At 66.8% G+C, this 20,009-nt stretch overlaps 4 protein-coding genes across 4 annotated transcripts; all 4 read left to right on the forward strand.

Annotated features, from left to right (window-relative positions):
- Positions 1–2,064: 2,064 nt before the first annotated feature.
- Positions 2,065–2,805, forward strand: LMXM_01_0700 (uncharacterized protein; the record flags this gene model as incomplete). Its single annotated transcript, XM_003871546.1, has 1 exon — positions 2,065–2,805. The coding sequence occupies one exon, from the start codon at positions 2,065–2,067 to the stop codon at positions 2,803–2,805; it is 741 nt and encodes a 246-aa protein (XP_003871595.1).
- A 2,241-nt stretch (positions 2,806–5,046) lies between these two features.
- Positions 5,047–6,624, forward strand: LMXM_01_0710 (putative ubiquitin activating enzyme; the record flags this gene model as incomplete). The annotated part of the gene is made up of 1 exon (XM_003871547.1): positions 5,047–6,624. One exon carries the CDS (start codon positions 5,047–5,049, stop codon positions 6,622–6,624), a length of 1,578 nt encoding a protein of 525 aa, XP_003871596.1.
- Positions 6,625–7,253: 629 nt separating this feature from the next.
- On the forward strand, positions 7,254–11,900 carry LMXM_01_0720 (conserved hypothetical protein; the record flags this gene model as incomplete). The annotated part of the gene is made up of 1 exon (XM_003871548.1): positions 7,254–11,900. The coding sequence occupies one exon, from the start codon at positions 7,254–7,256 to the stop codon at positions 11,898–11,900; it is 4,647 nt and encodes a 1,548-aa protein (XP_003871597.1).
- A 1,084-nt stretch (positions 11,901–12,984) lies between these two features.
- LMXM_01_0730 (conserved hypothetical protein) lies at positions 12,985–19,677 on the forward strand (the record flags this gene model as incomplete). The annotated part of the gene is made up of 1 exon (XM_003871549.1): positions 12,985–19,677. One exon carries the CDS (start codon positions 12,985–12,987, stop codon positions 19,675–19,677), a length of 6,693 nt encoding a protein of 2,230 aa, XP_003871598.1.
- Between the last annotated feature and the right edge of the window lie 332 nt (positions 19,678–20,009).

Here is a 20,009-nt window from a genome sequence, read left to right on the forward strand (position 1 = left end):
TCACCACCACCACCACCACCAGTGGCAGTGGCGTATGCGTGGGTGTTTCCTCGCTTCCCACCTGCCCTCCCTCGGCCACGTACCTCGCCGCACACACACGCACACGCGCGCAGACACGCACGGTTCGTGTCCCCCCCCCCCCCGTGTCCGTCCCTCACGTGCTTGCCTCCGATATCTTTGCTATCACCCCCCCCCTCCTCCCCGATGACCTCGCTGTGGTTGGTGCTCTGTTTTCCCAGTGGATGGACGTATTACTGGTCCCGCCACGATGTGCTTGCTGTTCTCTCTCCCTTTATATTATATAGAGTTGTGAATTGGTGGGCGGTTGCTCGGGGGTGCCGCGTTGCAGCGGCGGAGAGAGTGTGCGTCGATGTGCCACGCATCCATGTGCATGTGTGGGGGGGGGAGGCGCTGGGCATCAGGGCGTCGTTGTGTGACGCGTAAGCGGACACCACCACCACCACCCTCGCCCCTCGACGTGCGCGCATGCATTCCCCCCACACGGAGCCCAGCGGTGCGGTAGCGCAGCATGAGGCAAAACGTGGAGCCCCCCCCCCTCCCTCCCTCCCTCCCCCCACTCTTCTCCACTGGCCCCCTCCACGACTGCTCTCTCCTCCACAGCAACGCTGATCACCCACGCGCTGGATGGCGATGATGATGGTGGCGGTGGAGGTGTTAGTGGTTGATCGACACCTCTTCTCCCCCTCGCTGCACGCATTGTGCCTCGCGCTCTCTCGACTATTTTTTTCCCCGCTCGCTTCGTCCTGCCCTACCTCGATGTCGCCCAAGTCGCCATGCTCTCGGCGCAGGCACCGCACGTGCCTTCCTCGTCGTCTTGCGAGCGTGTGCGTGTGTGTGGTGAGAGGGAGGGGGAGGAGCGCATGCGGGGGAGTTACACTGGGGGGCCGTGAGGCGAGTCGGCGCATCGCCGTCACCATCGACCGGGCCTCTGGTGCATCCCTCTGTCTCTGTCTGTGTGCGTGTAGGGGTGGGGGCGATGCATGCACACGCGTGCACCCACGCATTCGGTTGCTGGGGTAGGGCAGAGAGAGGACGGCACGCAGGAGCGCGCGCACGCAAGCGGGGGGAGGGAGAGGGGAGCTCGTCGTCAGCGTGTCCAAGGCAAGCGCATGCACGCGGACGCGGGGTGTTCGCGGCACCGCCGGCGAATCCGGTGTGTGAGTGGTGGAAAGACCGGGGGAGGGGACTGCGCACACGCCTTCGCTGATGGCGATATCGCGGGCAGGCGAGTACGCGACGAAGGCACATGTATCGCGATGCAAGCGGTGAGTCTGCGGCTCGGCTGCCATCTGTACGACCGCCTCAGCCGCAGCGCCAAGAGCTGAGGGCAAGTGCGGGTGCTCCTCCCCCCCCCGCCTCCCACTCAACCCCACCCCTGCTGGCGCCTCCCAAGCATCTGCCAAGCAGATCGGTATCCCATGCACACACCAACACACCACCGCAACACTTCTCTCGTTGTCGCCCCCCCCCTCGTCCTCGCTTCTTGGGTCTGCCACAGCTACGCACGACGACTTCGTCGTCACCGTCGCGCGCCCTGTGTCCCACAGCACACGTCTCTGGGCATACGCAGAGCACATACCGCCCATCTCCGCATCCTGGCCGCTGTCGAGCAGCCACTGCACGCCCAACCAAAATGACAGCAGTGCGCCGCTGCCACTGATGCCGCAACGCCACCAACAACAATAGCTGCAGGCGATGATGTACGTGCCGCCGTCGGGTGAGGTACATGGTGTGCCGATCCTCTACCGGCAGAACGACGGCACCGAAGCCCCGGTGCTGCGGGTCGATGAGCTGCGGCGCAGTGCGTTTTACCGAAGCAACAGCAGTAATACCGCCCTCAGTAATCGAGGGCGTCACCACAGCATCACCGCGGAGGGCAACGGTGGTGCGCCATCGTCTCTGCCGGGCAGCGCTGTGAGAAGCGCGTCAGGCCATAGCGGATCCTCGCCCGTCGTCTCTGGACTCCCCGCAGTGCCGCGGGAAGAAGGGCTGTCGGCGAACAGCGCGGGCAGCGACAGCCCCTTACAGGCCAGCCTGCACGACATGCAAGACAACACCGGTGACAGCAACACGCCGTACGTGGCGGTGATGAAGCCCGTCCTCGACTGGTCGCCAAATACCGTGTACGTAGCCCCCCCCCCCTCCCCTCCGCCACAGCATCCGTGCATGGCATGCCACTACCAGCTGCAGCAACAGCAAGAGCAGCCCTACACGTTGTCTGCCTACATAGCAGCACCGCTCGGGTTGCCAGCACTCTGCCCCCCCCCCCTCCCTCCCTCCCGCGCCGCACTCGTACTCCTATGTGCCTGCCGCCAGCTACGCGGCGGGAAGCAGCTGTCCCGGCAGAGGCAACACCGACAGTCCGCTGCCGTATCCGCAGCAGCTCGATGCTGCACCAGGGTATGGCGCGGAGCAGGTGTCCCCGCTGTGGAACACAGGCCTCTTCGGCCTCGTCACGGACATCCCCTCTGCCATGGACTCCGTCATGTGTATATACTGTATCAACAGCACGCACTTCAACTACCTGTACCGCCAGCAGCGCGGCATGTTCGATCCGATTACCGCTGCGCTCCTGTGCTTCGATGTTTGCTGGTGCATGCAGCTGTGGCCCGTTGTCACGCCGCTGTCGTCCATCACCCTGCGCACATTCATCATCCGCCAAGAGTTGCGGAAGCGCTATGGCCTCGTCGGCAACGACCTGTTCGTGAAGACGGATCGCCTCAGTGTCGACGCTGCAGCGGCGACAGAGGAGGAGGAGGGGGGCGAGGCGGGTGCACAAGCTGAGGAAGCGACACCGGCGGCGAGGACGACGGCGGAGGTAGAGTCGCAGCCGCACATGGCGCGCGACAGCGACGTCACGGTGGAGGCTGCGGCAGCTGAGCCAGCAGGTACGGAGGAAGCTGCCGCGTCACGCACAGGCGAATCGGACGGGATGGCGACACATGCCACGCCGTGTGCGCCATGGCACTCGAAGCTGAGGCTGAGCGAGCAGTGGGAGACCATCTTGCTGGATGTACTTATCTCGTGCTTCTGTACGCCGTGCGCGGTGGCGCAGCACCATCGCGAGTTGTCGATCCGCGGCGACTGGCCCGGCAACGCGATTGTGAGTCGAGGCGACTTCACCACCTACGGGCGGCACCTCCAGTGTGGGCTGCAGCACCACCAATCGCATCTGGCCGGGACGGCGATGCCGATGATACCCATTCCTTCACAGCCCCTCACCGTCCCTGGCGTTGGCGCGGGCGGGGCAGCGCGGACGAGCATGGCCTAACCTCCCTCACAGCGCGCGCGCATCGGCGTGGCGGTCTGGCTTTCGTTTTCTTTCGCGACTCTACGCGCATCCACACGATGCCTAGTCTTCCCCTCCCCCCCCCCAACACCCCACTTCCCTCGTGTGACCGGGGGAGGGACGGCGAGGAGGGGGCTCCAGCTCTCTCGCCCTGTGTGTGTGGGGTGTTGGGGGGGGGGGGGGGCTTATCGACCTTGCGCTCTCACTCACTCACTGGGCGCGTGGTGTCTACCCACCCACCCACCCATCTTTACACGCACACACACCCACACCTATACGACGTCTCGGTTGGCGGATGGCGGATGGTCCTGTATCGAACTCTACCGTGTCCGGAGCAGACGTCCATCGATGTACCCATCCCATCCCTCCATCAACCGATCCCCCTCCCCCCTCCTCCTATTCCGCGCGCGCCGCTGTCGTTGTTCTTGTTGCCGTGTTGTTGCTGTTGTCGTCGCCGTCGTCCTCTGTTGGTGTGGCGGGCAACGAGCATCATGGACACCATGATGCTCCTACATCTCTCGGCCTGTCGGCCCGTGTGGCTCCGTGCATGTGTTTCTCTGCTGATAGTACTCGCTGGCGCCACCACCTCCTCGTGCTCCCCCGTCCCCCGTCCTTGCGTCTGCACGGTGTCCGTGTGCGTGTGTACGAGATGGACACGGACACGACTCGCCGTTCTGCTTGGTGACGCTGAACGGGTTCGCTGGCGTCCAGCTCATCGGATCGGGGGGGGGGGAAGGTCGCGGTCGATGCCGAGAACGGAGCGCGGCGGGAGACAAGACGCGCTGTAGCGACGCGCGGGTGCGTGTGTGTGTGCGTGTTTTTCTCTTCTCTATTTTGATGGCCCAGCGTGCGGCGGTGGATGCCGAATCCCTTCGCTACACAACGATCGGCTTGCACCCCATCACCACCACCACCACCATCGCTGCTCCCCTTGTTAGGCGGGAAAGGCCAATGTGGGTAAGCTGAAGGTGTGCCTTGGACACGCTGACGACGAGCTCCCCTCTCCCTCCCCCCGCTTGCGTGCGCGCGCTCCTGCGTGCCACCGTCTCCCTGCCCTACACCAGCAACCGAATGTGTCTGTGTTTGTGTGTGTGTGTGTGCGTGGGCACACGTCGCCCCCACCCCTTCCCCTCCCCTCCCCTGCACGCACATACACACAGCGAAATGCACCAGAGGTCTAGTCGATGGTGACGGCGATCCGGCGACTCGCTTCACGGCCTCCCGTGTAACTCCCCCGCCCTTCTCTCCCTCTCTGTCGACATCGCTCCTAGTCGATCTTGCCCGTGCGCCTGTGTGTTGCGTCGCGCACCTCTGCGCCACACACGTTCTCGCTCCGCAGTGGCGCGTTGCGCCTTCGAGTGGGTGGCACCGTCTCTGCCCCTCCCTCCCCCCCCCCACGCACAAGGCGGTCTTGGCGAAGGCACCGCGCGCACTCGCTTCGTCAGGTGGGGTCTGTCCAACCCCACGCCGCCACGACCACCAACCCCGCTATAGCCCTCTAAACCGCTGAGGAAGACGGCTGCTGCTCTCTCGCTCGCCCACCTCGCCCGTAGATCGGGAGCCGACAGCCCGGGGCCGGAGCGCCTTGCACGGCCAACACGGGCGCGCACGTGGCGAGCCCCCCCCCCCTTCCTCCTCCTCCGCCGTTGCGTCCATCTCACGTGCTGTGCTGCGCTGTGTTCGTTGTTTGAGCAACAAGCACCGGAGCAGTGCCTGCAGCACGATCACGTCAGCCGATGTCGTCACGATCGCCGTCGCGGCTGGCCGTCACGCAGGCAAGCGACGCACTGGCGACGCTAACCAGCCCGTCCGCCCAGTTCGCCACCGCCGACTTCGACCCTGTGTTGAAGGATTGGTCCTTTGTGAAGGTGCTGGTCGTCGGCGCTGGCGGCATCGGCTGCGAGCTGCTACACCTCCTCGCCGTAAGCGGCTTCGCGCACCTCACCGTCGTCGACATGGATTTCGCTGAGCTGTCGAACATGAGTCGCCAATTTCTTTTCACGCACAGCGACATCGGCAAGGCGAAGAGCACCACGGCAGCGGCGGCGGTGCAGGCGCGGTGCCCTGGCGTGTCCGTCACGGCAGTCGTCGGCCGTCTCGAGGATCAACCGGACGACTTCTACCGCAGCTTCGACGCGGTGCTGCTCGCCGTCGACTCGATTCCGGCTCGGCGCTGGATCAACCGCAAAGTCGCCGAAATCGCCACGCGCGTCGTCATCCCTGCCCCTGCGTCCACGTCACCGCCCGCAGCATGGGCGACAGCACCGGCTGTTGTGTACCGCGTCGGCGACTACGTGATGGAAGACGCCAAGCTGATCATCGACACCGGCACGGAGGGCTTCGAAGGGCACTGCCGAGTCATTCACATGGCCCACAACCGCACCCCATGTATCGAGTGCGAGATGTACCTCTACAACAACGGCGCCACGCGGGCAACGGTGCCGCTGTGCACCCTTGAATCGGTGCCGCGCGCGCCGGAGCACTGCGTTCTCTACGTGCAGCTGAAGGAGTGGCCAGAGCATCACCGCCATCAGCGGCGGCGTCGCAGCCAAGGCGGTGATGGCGACGGCGCCGTCGCTGGTGGCGAGTGCGAGAAGGACAGCGACAGGGACGAGCCACTGGACCCCGACAACGCCGAGCACGTGCGCTGGGTCGCGGAACGCGCACGAGCGCGCCAGGCCGCGTTCGGCATCGGCGGCGCTCCGATCGACGACTTGTTCACGGTCGGGGTGATCAAGAACATTGTGCCCGCCGTCGGCTTCACCAACGCATACGTGGCGGGGCAGGCCGTGACGGAGCTCATGAAGTGGTTGACGGGGTGTGCGCCAGGGTTGAACAACTACGCCTTCTACAACGGTGCCACCGAGGCGGGTGTGTACACGAACGTCGAGCCGTGTCGCGGCGCCCCGATGCACGGCAGCGGCGACGTGGCGGGTCGCTGTCTGGTCTGCGAGCCGCGTCCCGTCGTCGCGGTCGACGCGAGTGCCGTCAGCGCTGTCGCGTTCCGTGATGGGGTCATTGAACTGCTCGCGCCCGATGCCACCGCGGCGGCGCTGCTGCGCAGAGGCATCGTTTCACTGGTCTTCCAGTCGGCGTCGAGGCTCGTGGAGGTGCCACTGCCGAGCGCCGCCAAGGAAGCGAGAGCGGTGACGCACGAGAGCATCGCCAGCATGCTCTGCGCCGCCGGCCACGAGGAATTTGTGAAGCAGTGGAGGGATGGTGCGCACATGGCCACGGTGGAGTGCTTCGGCGCAGCCGACAACGCACGCGTGTCGGCGCTGGTGCAGTGGCGAGGCCCGCCTGTGCGGGCGTAAAGACCACGACGGCGTAGATGCGCGACGGGGCGAACGGAGGTTCTACCGCTGGTCACCACTGCGCAGGACTCCAGCGCAGGGGAGGGGAGGGGAGATTTGGGAGGCGTCCCACCCTTCGCTCCCGCGCGCTCTCCGCGTGGGCTCTCTTCTTCGGTTTATGTGTCGACGGCTCGCTCCCACAACGCATGACGCACGCGCCTGCGCGTTGCCGAGTCCGTGCAGCGGCGCTTGCCATTCTCGCTGCCGCTGCAGCGCAATCCGCCCAAGCGCACTGATGTCCGTATGGGTCGGGTCGGGTCGGCTCGGCTTGGCTTGGCTCGCCACGCCACGCCACACACACCCCCCCCCTCCTCCTCCTCCTCCTCCGCGCATCGCCGTGCCAAAGACCCGCCCCGCACGACTCACCCACTCGCCTTCTCCTTCGTGCGCTCCCTTCCTCCTCTACTCTGCAAAATGCCGCCACGCGCATGAGCAAGATCGATCTCCCCTAGAACAGCATCATGCAGCCCTCGTTGGCCGCTACGGTCACGCGAACCCCCCTCGCCCAGCTGCGACGTCTGCCACGGGGCCGTGCGGCATCACCGTCGGCGGCAGCGTTGGTCGCCTCCGTGCCCCTCGCGTCGTTGTCGATGTCGATGATGACGATGACGAGCTCGTCTTCTCCACACGCAGGCCACGCACCGTGGCGCACGGCCGCCTTCGAGGTCCGAGGGCTCCGCAGCTCCAGGCACTCACCGCAGCCAAGAAGCCGGCGTTGCTACACCACTACCGCCACCGCAGCATCGACGCCGGCGAGTGCAGCGGCAGCGGGCGGGTCAGCATCCACGCGCCCGCAAACGACACGGCGTCGCCACGTGATGGACCTTGGCAGCAAGCTTTCGGTGGGGCTCCCTGGCCCGGGCCCCTCACCCACGCCGTCTTCGCCGAGGCACCATCGTGGCAGCCGCCGGCACCATGGCCGCACAACGAGCAAGGGCAACGCAGCGGACGGCGCCGTGCACGTGCAGTCGCGGGAAGCGCTGAAGCAGCCGCCTCCGTCTCTGAGGCACCCGCGACAAGCGACCCCGACGTCGCTGCTGCCCCGCCAGCAGCATGCTACCCCAGTAGAGCGGGAAGGCGATGAGGCCGGCCTTCTGCGCATCCCTCGCACGGCGGCCGAGGCGGTGGCGCTGCTGGAGTGCGCGACGGTGTTGGAGGCGCTCGAGCCCTCCTCTTCGGCGCACTTGCCGCCATGCTCCGCGGCACCGGCCTCGAAGTCGGCAGGTGCCGCACCGAGCGACGTGCGCGCCAACTTTGAAGAGCTGGGAACGCGAGCGCTGCCGCTTCTCTTCCACTTCGCACAGGTTGCCGCCACGTCGTCGGCTCCGTTAGCCGGCGACGCAGCAGCGTCCGTCACGGACGCGAAGCTGGCAGCGGCGCTGCAGTGCTTGGCGGCCCATCTGCAGTACATGGCAGCGGCCACACGCACCGATGGGCTGCGGCACGTATCGGCGCTGCCGCCAGCGGTGGTGGTGGCGCTGTGGGAGCAGGTGATGCCGTCTGTGCACCAACGCTTTTGCAAAGCGAAGGCACCACCACCACTACCGCCGCGACAAGGGAATCTCGCGGAGCTGGTGGAGGTGGAGGAAGGCGGCGACGGCACGGGCGCAACGACTGAGCTGCGGAATGCCGCGGACGCTCTTGCATCCTCGACAAGGGTGGCAGCGACTCGCCCCGCTCCCACGGCTTCGATGAAGAAATCTGTGTACGTGCCGCTCCGCCGCGCTCTTGCCCTGCACACGCGGCAAATCGCGTCGCTGCTGCCGCCGCCCGCCCTCGCCCTCGTCCTCACACGCATGTACCAGTGCGGCGCGCTTGCCGATGACGTTCTTGGCCCAATCGCCGCCGACTACCTCGAGGTGCTGCGGAGGAGTGGCCCGGGTCAGACGACAAGCGGCGGCGACTTGATCGCGGTGCTGCGGCAGCGTGTCCTCCGACTGCCCAACGGCGTCGGCAGCGGCGACGGCGACGGCCTAGACGCGGCCCCACCGGCTGCCGCCTTCACTGGAGCTGCGGCCGTGACAATGGCACGCCTGCTGGGCCGCGCCGCGATACCCGGTCACCACCAACTCCACCGGATCTTTCACCTTGCGTTGCTGCCCGAGGTCACCCGAGTTCTAGGGCGCGCGGCAGAGCGGGCCACTCAGGGAGTTGCTGACGAAGCCACAGGTGAAGCTGTCGAGGCGCTGCCTGGCGCGACCGTGCTGCTGGACTTGACAGCGGCCCTACGCCACTACGCCGTCTCTGGACACGCTGTGACGCACCTGACGACTCTCTGGACGGCGTACTTTGCGCATCGTCCCCGCACGGACGACGCCGCGGCCGCCCTGGCGGACTGCACGGCGTTGCTGCGAGCTCTGTCAAGCGTGCCATCCGCGTCCAGCCGCACGCAGCGGCGACAAGCGCGCAACATCTGTGCCGATGGCAGCCACGGTGGGTTGAATGCCACACAGCAGCGGAACCAGCTGCTGAAGGTGACGGATGGAGACTACTACCCCTTAGTGGACGTCGTGTGCGCGCAGGTGTGCCGCTTGTGCAACCATCTGCTGAGCCCTGCCGCCACCAACGACGTGGCGACGGTGGCCCCGACGCAGCTGCTTGCGCTGCTGTGTCTGTTGTTGCGTGTGAGCAGCCCGCACTGGGCCGAGACTTACGAGATGCTCGCCAGCGCCGTTCTCGCCGCACTCGCCTACACGGCAGCTTCCCTTGCCGCCTTAGCCCCGTCACGGCCGGAAGATGATGAGCTGGAGCGCTTGCTTCCTCTGGCGGCGGCACGGCGCACGCTGCACGCGCTGCTGCACCGCAACTCGCTCATCCCTGATCATCCGCTCCATCGTGTACTGCTGCGGCGCGTTCTGCACTCGCCGGCCGCGATGACGGACACCGCGGTGGCGTCGCAGGTGCTGTTGGGGCTGGAGTTGATGGTCCCCGAGGAGGAGGGCAGCGCACGCACCAATGGAGCCTCGGCGGCCACCGCGATGCCCGCGGCTGCGGAGGGCATCAGCCGCAGCAACAAAGCTGTTGCTGCGACCACCGCCACCAGTGCGTCCGCTGGGCCGACGGTGGCGCTGGTAGCCACCGCGACTGGCACGGCAGCCCAGACGTTGATGTCCACGGTCGCCATCACCCCTGATGACCGCCACCGCGCCCTGCAGGTGTTTCGTCGGCTCGGCCGCTCCGTCACGCCCACCGCCTTCGTGGCGGGGCTGTGCGTCGTCGCGCTTGACACGCTCCCCCGCACCGCGCAGGTGGCCGTCGTGAACCACCTCACGTCCGTCGCCTCCGCCGTGTCCCCGTCGTACTTGGTCAAGGGCATGGACGCGGTGGTCCGTCAGCTGCCCACGTCCGCCATCGACGATGTGTCGGTGCAGCATTGGTTTTCCCGCTTCACTGCCCGGGACGTTGTGCGACGCGTCGACCCTGTCGGCTGTGCCGTGCTGCTGGACATGCTGTCGGCGAACCCACGGTACCAGCGCAACTGCGCGCTGGCGAAGGAGTGCATTACCCGTCGCATTGGTGTGGCGCTGCGGCAGACGGGGGAGGACGGAGTCGGCAACGACGCGGCGAGCGCCGTGTCTCTCGACGCGCTCCCGCGCGTTGTGGCGGCCCTGCAGCGCGCGAACGTCTTTCTGCCGCAGTACTACTCGCGTGTCTGTCGGCTGCTGCTTGGTCAGGTGGAGCAAGCGCCCCTTGGCGAGGTGCTGCAGCCGTTCGCGGTCGTCGCTGAGGCGTACATGAGCCGCCAGCGCAGCGAGGCGCAGGCGAGTGTCTTCAAGGATGTGTGGGAGCTCTTGCGTGGTCGTGTAATGGAAGAAGCGGGTCGACTGACGTTGCACGAGACACTCATGGCCATCAACGGGTTTGCGGCGCTCGATGTGACGGACCACGCGCTTTTCGGGGTCCTCGTCTACCAGCTTTGGGTGTGCCTGTGCACAGCGGAGGCGCAGGTGGCCGGCGTACCGGCGATGCGTCCGGCGCACTCTGTGCAGCAGCCAAGGGAGAACGGCGAAGCTGCCGAGGCGGCGGCTGCCACGACTGACGACAAGGACGAGGCCGCGGAGGCGAAAGTGTACAGGCGTGTGCAGGCTGCCCAGCACGTGCTGCGTACCCTGACGCCGAGCGCAGTGGCGGTTGTGACAGTCACGCTCCTGGCGAGGAGCGACGTCCGTGCATCTTACGCGGCACAAGCACGTGCGGCGGCGGCGGTGGGCGTGGTAAGGAAAGACGAGGATGAGGACGACAACGCTGTCCGCACACTGCTCCCATGGATGCTTCTCGGCCTCCGGGACTGCCGCGAGGAGCTCTACCCGGTGGACGTGGTGCACTTGATGCCATCGCTCCTGGAGCACTACGCAGCCGCAGCCACAGTCGAAGATGCCAGTGCCCCAGCAACCGCCTACACGGACCGGTACGCAGCGCTGCTGCACAACGCCTACGATGCCTGCCGGAGCACGTTCCTTCTCATGTACGCCCTCTTGCCGGACGCCGTCGCCGCAGCAGAGGAGCCGCTGCTGCCTCTGGCGGAGCAGCAGCGCATTGCGGAGCAACGCTCCCAGTGGACACCCGCGACGAAGCTGTCCGTCGAGGTGGTGCCTCGCCCGTGGTTCGCCACCTTACTCGTCAGCCTCAGCAGTGCAGCCCTCGTCGACGTGGCCGTGGCGCTAGCGTGCGTGCGGCGTGCGTGTACACGCCGCGTCTGCAGTGACCTTCTGCCCATCTCCCAGCTCATTGACGTCTGCTTGAGCCTGTGCTGGCTGACCACCTCGACGGGTCTCCGCACAACCACCAAGAGCCCCAGTGCCACGGCGCACAGGAGCGCCGATGATGCGCAGGCTCCCGCCACGCCACCGGTGACGCGTCAGGACGAGCTCTCCTCCCCGCTGCCCGCACCTGGTGATGTTCTCCGCACTGCCATGGCCACGGTACTCTCCGCGCTGTGGAAGCGCAGCGACGAGCTCACAAGCGCGCAGATCGGTGCGCTACTTCGCTGTTTGCGCGACACGTACGGCGCCGACACGGTGGACGCCGACTTTGTGGAGCGACTGGAGGCGCAGAAGGCGTTGCTGCTCTCTCAGAGGCAGCAGAAGAGGCCGGCAGCCGCAGCGGCGGGCCCGGTCAGCGCGACCGAGGCGGCGAACGGCGGCAGTGACGGCGCTAGCACCGCGGCCCCACCACAGCAGCAGAGACCGAAACCCCTCCCTCGAATGGACCCGGAAGACCTCTTCCGCACGACGTAACGCATGCACCGGTACCACCGGTCCACACGGGTATCGCAGCCGCGTGCGCGTCAACCCCCCCTCCTCCCTCCACCCCCTCCGGCGCAGCGGCAGTGGCTGGCAGACGCCGCGACGGCGGTCACCGCGCCGGTCACGTGACAGCTGAGGCGAGGCGAGGCGACGAGGAGACGATAAAAAGGTAAGCTGTGGGTGATGGCGGCGTCTGCTCCTGCTGCTGCTGCTGCCGTGTGGCTTCTCCATCTCCCATTGCATCAATGTGTGTGCGTGACAGAGTGCCACCACCGTCACCACCGCCACCGTCCCCCTCCTGTGGTTGGGTGGGGATCTTGACAGGCTTTTGTGCCGTGTCTGTGTGTCCATGTCCGCCCAGTGGGCGAGGGATCTATGGATGGATAAGGAGGGCGAGGGGGCGAGGGGGGAGGCGTCGACCTGGCGCGCTCGATCGAACACATCACGAAGCGCCGCTCCGTGAGCGCATGATGCAGCCGTCCCTTCCCTCCCCCCTCGCCCCCTCCTCACCCCTACCAGGCAACGTCCAGCACGTCTGGGGCGACGTCGTCCATCACCGGTTCGTGTGCGGGGGAGGGGAGGGGGGGGGGCACACACACGCACACGCACGCACGCACGCACGCACGCCCCCCTCCCCCTCCTCGACTCCATGACTGCCGTATCCGCTCAACCCTCCCCTCCCCCCCCCGTCCCCGTCTCCCTCCGATCTCGCACCAGCGAGCACAGTACATCTTCACGCAGGCACTTATACACACCCATAGACAGGGGATGAGCAGAGAGCGGCTGGCAGAGACCAGCCTCCGCATCCCCTCCCCACCCCACCCCGCGCCGCGCCGCATCTCTCTCGCCCTCTCCCCGGCGATCGTCGCAGTCGGCAGGCACCGCCGCTGCTGCTGCTGCTGCCCCAAACCCCAGCGCTAGTGGCACCCTCAGTCCCGCCTCCCCGGCGGTACATAGGCAGCGGCAGCCAGCTCTTGCCGCATCACCGACGGACGTGTTCGCGGCAACCAGGCATCCCGCCAGAGGTCCCGACGCCCTCGCACAAGCGCCAGCAAGCGGGTTTTCCTCTGCCTCTATGGATACTCTCCTGGCAGATCTGCTGCTCGCCAAGGAGCGGACGGCCTACCACCGAGCCGTCGTGACAGAGATAACGACGACCGCGCGGGAGGACTCCGCGACGCACCACGGCGAGGCCATCACCTGGCTCCCCCACCTGTCCGTCGCGCCGCAACCTTCACCTCCGTTGCAGCCAGACACCGTCGATGCAAGCGCGGCTGTCGGCGCCACTGAGGCTGCGCATACCTCCGCGGCGGACGGCGATGGTGGTCAAACGAAACACAAGAAAAGGAAGGAACGGCGACGCAGCAGCACCAGCAGCAGCGGCGCCCAGTGCACGCGGTCGCGGTGGGAACAGGCGCACGCCGACAGCATCCATAGGAGCAGCCGGAGCAGTGGCGACGGCGAGGAGGGCAACGCAGCGGACGTCGCACCGGCCACAGCACGAGCGATCAGTGCCGCCGGTGGTCCAGGTGTAGCCGACGGCGCCGCCACCCCCTCGGCGGGTCTCAGTCGCCCCCTGCCACCACAAGCCGCTGCGCCGGATGCGGACACCGACAGGGGCGTCGACTATCTGCCCGACGCCGAGGATGCCGAGCGGGTCATCGCGGAGCACATGCGGGTTCTCCAGGCGCAGGAGTCAAGCGGCGCGACGGACGCCGCGGGTTGTTTCCACGGCACAGGTGCCTTTGTACGCCCATCAGCCCGCTTCAGCAGCGGCCCGGTGCCCGCCTGGCTGAGAGAGTACAACGACCTCCTGCTCTTCGACCGCCACCACCTCGACCGCGACGTAGCCGCAGCGCTGCAGTGGAGCAGGGTAGGCACAACTAGGAGGTTCTGCTGCGCGAGTAGCGACTCCGAGGGTCTTGTGCAGCTGCCAGTCGACGCGGTTGTGCTGCGGCTGCGCAGCGACGTTGCGCGCGTGCGGCGTCTGCGCGATGAGCTGTGCCGCAACGGCGGCATTCGTGCGCTCATCCCCCTTGGCTTGCACCCGGCACGGTGCGAGGTGTACCGTCCTACGGAACCGGACTGGGGCGCTGCCCCCGCGCCTCCCACAGCAGGCGAGATCCCTGCGGCGGTCGCGGGAGAGGTGCAAGAGCTTGCCGCAGGTGGGGTGGAAGTGGCTCTGGGTGACATGGACGGAGGTGAGCGTGGTGCTCGACCCGCTGCGCCCCCATCACCTCCAGCACCACCACCGTCGACCCCGCCTCTCTCGCGCGCCTTGGAGGCGAAGGACCTGCAGCGCTCACTGCTGGCGCAGACAATACCAGTCTGGCGCCGCCACGGCGCGGCCGTGAAGCTGCTGACGGAGCTGCTTGACCATCTCGAAGACCGACTTCGCGCCTTCGAGGCGCAGCTCGACGACCCAGCGCGAGGTGTATTGTTGAGCCTTGTCGGCGCTCCGGACTCGGCGGGGGTGGATGGCACGGTGCAGAGCACGTACCCACCGGCGCTAGAGCGGGCGATCCGCACAACCATCACGAACTCGATGCTGAGCGACGTCTTTGCAACGTCCTGGAGCGCGTTGCCAAATCGAGGACTCCGGCTCAGTGAGGCTCTGCGGCGGCGGCAGACACCGCTCATCCACCTGGACTACGTCACCACGACAGACATGCGGCCGGTGTACGACTTCACAGCGCTGCAATCGGTGCAGCGCGTCAGCAGGGCCGCGTCCTCGACGCCGGGGTCAACCCTCGTCTACACCGCACACCATCAGCCACAGTGGCGCAGCGGTGGTGGTGGTGCTGCTGCCGTCGGAGGGGACACGCGCAAGTCGTACTCGGTGCACGTCGACTACGTGCGCTTCCAGCCTTCCCTGGAGAGCATCTGTGGTGCAAGCGTCCTCGGTACCCATCTCGGGGTAGGAGACAGCGCGGCGGTGGCGGTGGGTACTGCTGCTGAGGATGGCGGTGGTGGACGCCGTTCGAGCGTGCTATCCAGCTCCGAAGATCCGCTGTCAAGCCTCCTGCTGGGCTCCTCCTCGAGCGCGTTCTTGCCTCGTGGCCCAAACGCCAGCGGCGACGGCACGGCCGCCGACCCTCACGACGTCCTGCTACTTCAGCAGCAACGCCGCAACGGCAACCTGCACAGCACCGCAGCGGCGCTGCTGCTCGCGCTGTCCGCGGCAACGGCGCAGCACAGCCTCGTGGCCTTCAGCCCGGAAGAGTACCTCACCTCGCTGCTGCTGCAGTACTACGAGCAGTACCGCCTCCTGCAGCTGAACCTCCTCCCTTCCCTCAAGAGCCGCTTCTTCTACCAGGAGCAGGTGCTCCAGCTGCAGCGGCAGTCACAGCGCACTAGCGACATGGACCAGTTGCAGCGGCGGCTGGAGTCCCTGGCGCAGACGTCGGCGGACGTGGAGCGCGGCTGCCTCCATGTGATGATCGTCCTGTGGAACTCCGTCCTCATACTTCGGCGACAGAAGTCGGAGCAAGGACAGCATGCGGCTGAAAAGCTGGGCGAGGCGACGACAGACATGCCCATCATCGTCGAGAACCAGCACCGGAGCAGCCGCAACCGTGGGGCGCAGCCCGCTGTGACGACGACGGCGCAGGAAATGCGCTCACACCCGCCGGTTTTTGGCGCCGAGGTGTCGGCAGCAGCGTCGGAAGAGGAGATCGCCATGCAGCCCAACGATGCGCTCATCGCCAATACACCGGTGGTGCATCGCGTGGACAACAGCGTCACCTACGGTGGCCGGGCTGGCCGCGATGGCGCCAGCCTCGGGCCTCAGCCGCAGCAGCAGGGCAGCTCGCACGTCTCTAGCCCGCGCTCCTTCGTGATTCTTCCCGGCTCGCCACCTGCCCAGCCCTCCGCCTCGGCGAGCGCGTCGCCCCTCCTCGCAACGGCAACAAGCGTCTCCTCAGGAGAAGCCGGTGTTGGCGTCAGCAGCGACGAAGGTGATGGCAGAGGGGCTGTGTCGCCGCCCTGGCCACAGCCGCAGCGCTTCCGCTTCTTCCTTCGTCGGTACGGCACGACCGAGGAAACACCGTACGTCACCGGGGATGATCTCCTCCACTACGCGGCCGAGGTGGAGGGCGCGGATGTGCTGCAGGCCGGCAGACAGCCCGGCGAGGGGGCAGCGGGGGTGCCGCCAGTGGCGCAGGATGAGCTCATGTACTTCCAGCTGGTCGTCTTTACCCGCTCGCACGCGGCGATGGCGCCACAGTACGTTGGCTGCACCACACCGCGCCCCATGACGGCCGCCAAGGTTGTCTTCTTCAACGAAACCTTCGAGGTGCGTGCGCTGCACGAGCCGGCGGAGCTGCTGCTGCACCTAATCCCCGTCACCGTCGGCCCCTCGAAGCACACGGTCGTGTCGACAGTGCGGCTGCGACCGACGCTGACCCGCACGTACAGCCTGCTGCCGCTGCAGCCGCCGACAGCCTTCGTCTTTCATGGGCGCCTCTTCGCGCACCATCAGCGAGCGGCTGCCGGCACCAACGGCGCCGCGCCATCGACAACAACGGCCACCTTGGTGCACGGGGTGCTGGCCGCCTCGACGACGTGGACGGGCAGCCAGGGCATGACGGTCATGCAAATCGAGCGCCTTTTCCTTGGCGGCGACGACAGCGGCGGCGGGCCTGCGGCTGATCCACTCGACCCGCAGTACCTCCCGCTACTGTGCACCCTGCGCGCCTATTATGAAGATCAGGGCATGGGCCACGCTAACGCAGCCAGCGGTGGCGGTGCCGGTAAGGCGGCCCCGTCGTCGTCGTCGTCGCATCGCTGGCACGCTGCCAGCGCGTCGGCGAGGCTGCAGCGGCAAGCCTCGACGCCGAATCCCAGAAACATGCTCGCATGCGTGCCAGCCGGGCGCGCTGGCAAGCCGCACCCGACCGCACTCGGTGGGAGTCGCAGAAGCTTCAAACACATCGCGTTCTCGGGGCAGCTGCTGCAGGGCGTCGCCAGCGCTGCCGGCGATGCGGCGACGGCGCTGACCGCTCCTGACGGAACGCGCAGCATGACGCACGTGCTCAAGACGGCACCAGAGGCCGCCGGAGGTGGCGGTGGCGGTGGCAGCCGCGACTGCTACGCCGCGGATGAGGCTCTGCAGCGCCTGCCGAGTGTTCGGCTCGAGCACCTACGCCGGCGATGGCTGGCCCACACCAACAAGATGAAGCCGGTCGACGAGGTCGAGGCGCGTGTCTTTGCGTGTGCGATGCCGCTTGACGACGCGGATGTGTATCAGCTGCAGAAGGCCTTGAAGCGTTCAGTCGGAACAGAAGAGGCGGAGCGGGTGAAGGGCTACGGCGCGGCGGCAGGGGTGCTCCTCAACCTCCAGCACTACTACTCGGCGCCGTCGGCCATCTCCGGGCTCCCACTGAGCCCGCTACCGCGGGAGACGAAGTTGAAGCTGTGGCAGGAGCGACAGCGGCGGCTGCTGCTCACGCTCAAGGCACGGCATCACCTGACCGACGCCGAGAAGCTGGAGGCGGTGGTGCGGGTGCCGAAGCTGGTGCTGAAGCTTGTCTTCGACTTTGCACCGCGCAGTCAGCTGAACCCGCATCGAAAGGTGCGGCCCAAGACGGAGGACATCGACCGCGCTCTGCTGGCGCGTCGGCGTGACAGCCGCATCGTCATCCACATCATGAAGGCGCACCACCTGCCTCGGCGCGCCGACGGCACGCCGCTGGAGCCGTTCGTCCAGGCAAACTTTGTGTCGGAGGTGGCCTACACGCGCAGCGAGGTTGGCAGCAACCCGTCGTGGTTCCAGTCGCTCGAGCTGCCCTTTCAGCCCCTGGACTTCGAGGAGGAAACACTGGCCATGATCGACGATGACGTTATCATTTCACTCTACGACAAGGCCGAGGTAAAGATGGCGCCGTCCGCCGCGGCGACGGCGGCCGTAGCGCACGAGATGCACTACCGCACAGAGCGACGCTTCATCGGCACCTTGCGCATCCCATTCTACTCTCTGCACCAAGCAAGTCAGGCGCGCATAGAGGGCGTCTACCCGTTGCGCATGCCGCGCTGGCTTCTCGGCTACCACACACTGCTGCCAAGCCGTGACTCGACGGAGGACGAGGCAGCACGGCAGCACTTCGTCCCCGGGGGTGGAACGACGAGCGGCGACACGGCCACGCTAGCACCGAACCCATTCGGCAGTTTCGAGCACCTTCCCGCACGCCGCGCCGAGGGGGCTTCGGACGCAGCAGCAGCAGCAACGGCAGCACCAGGAGGTGCCCCACAACAACTTGCGACATCCCCCTCAGCCGTGCTGGCGGTGACAGTAGGCAATACGAGCAGCGACCGACAGAGCACCGAACCCACGCTGCAGCTTTACATGTCCCTCTGGCCACCGCTCCAGCGCGAGCCGCCGCCGGGGCTCAGTCGCGCAGAGCTGACCCGCCACGTGAGCGAGCTGAGTGTGTCGCCGCATCTACGTTACCTCCACCAAGTGGCGTTGAAGTGGCAGCAGGCGGCCCTGAAGAAGGTCAAGGCAATCGGCACGATGAACGCGCAGGCCTCGACGCGGCAGATCGACCCCTTCGTGAAGTGCTCGACCGGCGACTTGATGCTGGTGTGCCGCTACCTTCTGCCCCGCGGTGGGCCCCCGCCGCCGTGCGTGCGCACCGTGTACGAGGCTATCCGCTACGTCTCGCTGCTCCCGCTCGTCGTGGATATGATGTCGTGGGGGGAGAAGGATGTGTGGAGCACGAATGCGGAGCTGCTGGCGATGCGGTCTGGCGACTGCCGGGAGCTTGCGCTGCTGCTCGCACATTTCTTGCGCTACTTGGCGCCGGACCGGCCGACCTACGCCGTCCTCGGCAGCGGCACCACCACCTGCCAGCAGACCATCATGGTCCTCCACGCCTTCGATGACGCCGAGTGGATGCTGATCGACCCCCACTCCGGATGGGCCGTGTCGGCCGGCAAGCCCTACGGCACGGTGCTGCGCGACGTGTACATGGTCATCTCGCACGACCAGCTGTGGGCGAATGTGCAGCTGTCGGGGTTTCCGCACCGCATGACGTGGGACCTGTCGAACCCGGCGCACTGGCTACCGTGCTTCGACAGCGCCAAGGACGCGCGCATCGCCGTATGCACGCCGCATCTGTTTCCGGTCCAGCGCGATGTGCTGACGTTCCCGGCGGCCGACCCCGTCAAGTCTCGAGAGATCGAGCTAGGTCTGCGCGCCTGCCTAAAGAAAGCCGTGCTGGCGTGGCGCAACGGGTGCCCCCCTGCGTACCACCGCGGCGTAGAGGCGATCCTGCGAGAGTTGCTGGAGTCGGCCGAGGTAGAGCGGTGCACGTGTGCGTCGGCGCGGCGCAGCGACATCACACTGAGCGCCGCGGCGCGGCTGACCGAGTACTTTGGTGAGAGTATCACCGGTGAGCCAGAGAGTAGCATGAGTGCGGCGCAGCGCCGGCAGCAGCAGCAGCACAAGCGTCGCCAGCACCGCCACCACCAGCACGGTCGAGACAACGACGGCATAGGGCGTGAGGAGGATGCCGCTGCTGTTCTACCAGCCACCACCACTTCTGTATCCTCGAGCGTGAGCCCGCTTCGACTGCTCGGCTCGCCCGTAATGGGCTCCTACAACCCCTCTGACCCACAGTTCCAGGAGCTGCTGCAGCAGGTCTTTGAGTGCGCGGTGCACGAGGTGGGCACAAGCGAGACAAGCTTCGCCGTCGGCACGTATGTGAAGAGCTACACGGGTGACGTATACGCCATGTCCGTCTTCCTCGTCGCCATTTGTCGCGGGTGAAACGACTCCCCCTCCCCCCACTCAGGGCAACCACCACCACCACCACACCCTACACACACACACACACACACGCACACGCACACGCACACACACTCTTTCACTGCCGCTGCGCCGTGCGCGTGGGCGGGTAAACGAATACAGTGACGAAGGGGATGGATGCAACGCCTCCTGCACACTCGGGGAGACGCACCGACGCGTAGGTGTGTGTGTGTGTGTGTGTGTGTGTGTGGAGGGGGGGAGGCGGGCAGGGGAGGAGGCAGAGCGCGCGTCTGCGCTGCGGTGCGTGGGCACAGCGTACGAATGCCTTGCCCATGCCGCACATGTGGTCTCAC

Source organism: Leishmania mexicana, chromosome 1 (assembly GCF_000234665.1).
Source record: "Leishmania mexicana MHOM/GT/2001/U1103 complete genome, chromosome 1".
Taxonomy (NCBI): domain Eukaryota; phylum Euglenozoa; class Kinetoplastea; order Trypanosomatida; family Trypanosomatidae; genus Leishmania; species Leishmania mexicana.